Consider the following 1464-nt stretch of genomic DNA (forward strand, 5'->3'; position numbering starts at 1 on the left):
TATATATATATAGGGTTCAGGTGTTTCGTGCCTGATTGAGTTCACAATTTTAAGATCAGTCCCTGAATGAAGTGCCCATTGAGAAACACTTTAAATTATTTATCTCTCTCCCTTTCCCTCGTTTCACGGATCAGATCTTTTGACTTGAAGCCGTTCATTGTACACGTTTTTCAGAAGCACAGCACATGCTCTTTATGCGCAGCTATAAAAGTCAACATCTGTTAAAGCAACGCACGAGCCAACTCGAGTTGTTGCTTTAAACGTCGACTTTGTTCCTCTTTTTAAGGCTGTCCGACTGCTAAAAACAAACTAGTGTAAATATGATGTGAAACCCAACAACAGGAAGCAGATTCAGCTGTGTTTACCGAGTGTGGGTCTCATTGATGTAGATGACGTTACGCAGGCCCAGAGATGGAATGCTGGAGTTGAACAATCGCTCCTGGAACAAAAAATAAATATTATCCAAACACGAGGACCCAGATTTTTAATCAATATAATTTAATTGACCATTAATCTGATTGGTTTCATCTGATTTTAGTTTGCTTTAACAGTGATAACCCATGGAAAAATGTTATCTGAGAGGGGACTAGAGTTCAGCAAGTTTGGGATAAGAGGTTGTGGAGGAACTTTACCCAGCTCTGTGGAGTACAGGAGTGGCAGCATCGGCCCACAAAGGGCCTCTTTCTGTTCAGCAGACCCTCCTTCCATGTCCTGGCAACAGAGCGCAGAACTGAGGGGCTGGTACTCCGGTCCTGGGAACACAACCACACATGCAACTCAATTAGGGTCACTGGATAATGTAAGAAAATGCCTGTTCGAAGAAACATGCGCACGCTGAAATTAGATTAATGGCTTTTGTTCTGAYAAAATGATCCATGATAGCCATCTATTTACGTTGGTGACATACAGAGTCTTCGTTGGGATGTTTCCACCGGTTACACCACTGCTCTCCGTTGTTGACCTGCAGCAACAAGCCATCAGGCAGCTCCATATTCACTGCYGCCCTTTCCTCTAATTCCAGATCACACACAGCAGCTGCCGGCAAGCTGGTGAGACACAAGTAATATCAAGCAGCTACGTTTTAAAATGGTTTAAAACTYTGGGAACATTCACATTTGTATTTATGACAATCTGATCATTCATTTAATCACACTTTACTGTTCTAATCCCACTAAGAACGAAGGTGAAAATGAAGACCCCAAACCCAGACCCAAACCAGTGGTTATTCCGTATGTTGCGGGTGTTTCGGAGAAACTGAGACGTTTATTTTCTAAACATGATGTCCCAGTGGCTTTCAAACCCCAAAACACATTACGGCAAAGGCTGGTTCACCCCAAAGATCCGGTGCCCCGGCACAAACAGAGCAATGTTGTATATGCTGTTAAGTGCCAGGAGGACTGCGACCAGTTATACATCGGGGAAACAAAGGCTGTGTCCAAAACGACAGGCCGGGTCCTCCGGAGG

The 1464-nt window shown here is 43.9% G+C and overlaps 1 protein-coding gene across 2 annotated transcripts in view; it reads right to left on the reverse strand.

Annotated features, from left to right (window-relative positions):
• Window positions 1–1464, reverse strand: part of gpam (glycerol-3-phosphate acyltransferase, mitochondrial) — an 18268-nt gene that overhangs the window by 14514 nt on the left and 2290 nt on the right. For both annotated transcript variants that reach the window (XM_014007630.1, XM_014007629.1), the window contains exons 2-4: window positions 908–1046; window positions 633–752; window positions 366–439 (exon numbers count right to left, since the gene is read on the reverse strand). In XM_014007630.1, coding sequence (XP_013863084.1) covers window positions 366–439; window positions 633–752; window positions 908–991 — 278 coding nt within the window. In that variant the 5' untranslated portion in view covers window positions 992–1046. The remainder of the gene's footprint in view (window positions 1–365; window positions 440–632; window positions 753–907; window positions 1047–1464) is intronic.

The sequence above is a fragment of the Austrofundulus limnaeus genome, unplaced genomic scaffold (genome assembly GCF_001266775.1).
Source record: "Austrofundulus limnaeus strain Quisiro unplaced genomic scaffold, Austrofundulus_limnaeus-1.0 Scaffold43, whole genome shotgun sequence".
NCBI lineage: Eukaryota > Metazoa > Chordata > Actinopteri > Cyprinodontiformes > Rivulidae > Austrofundulus > Austrofundulus limnaeus.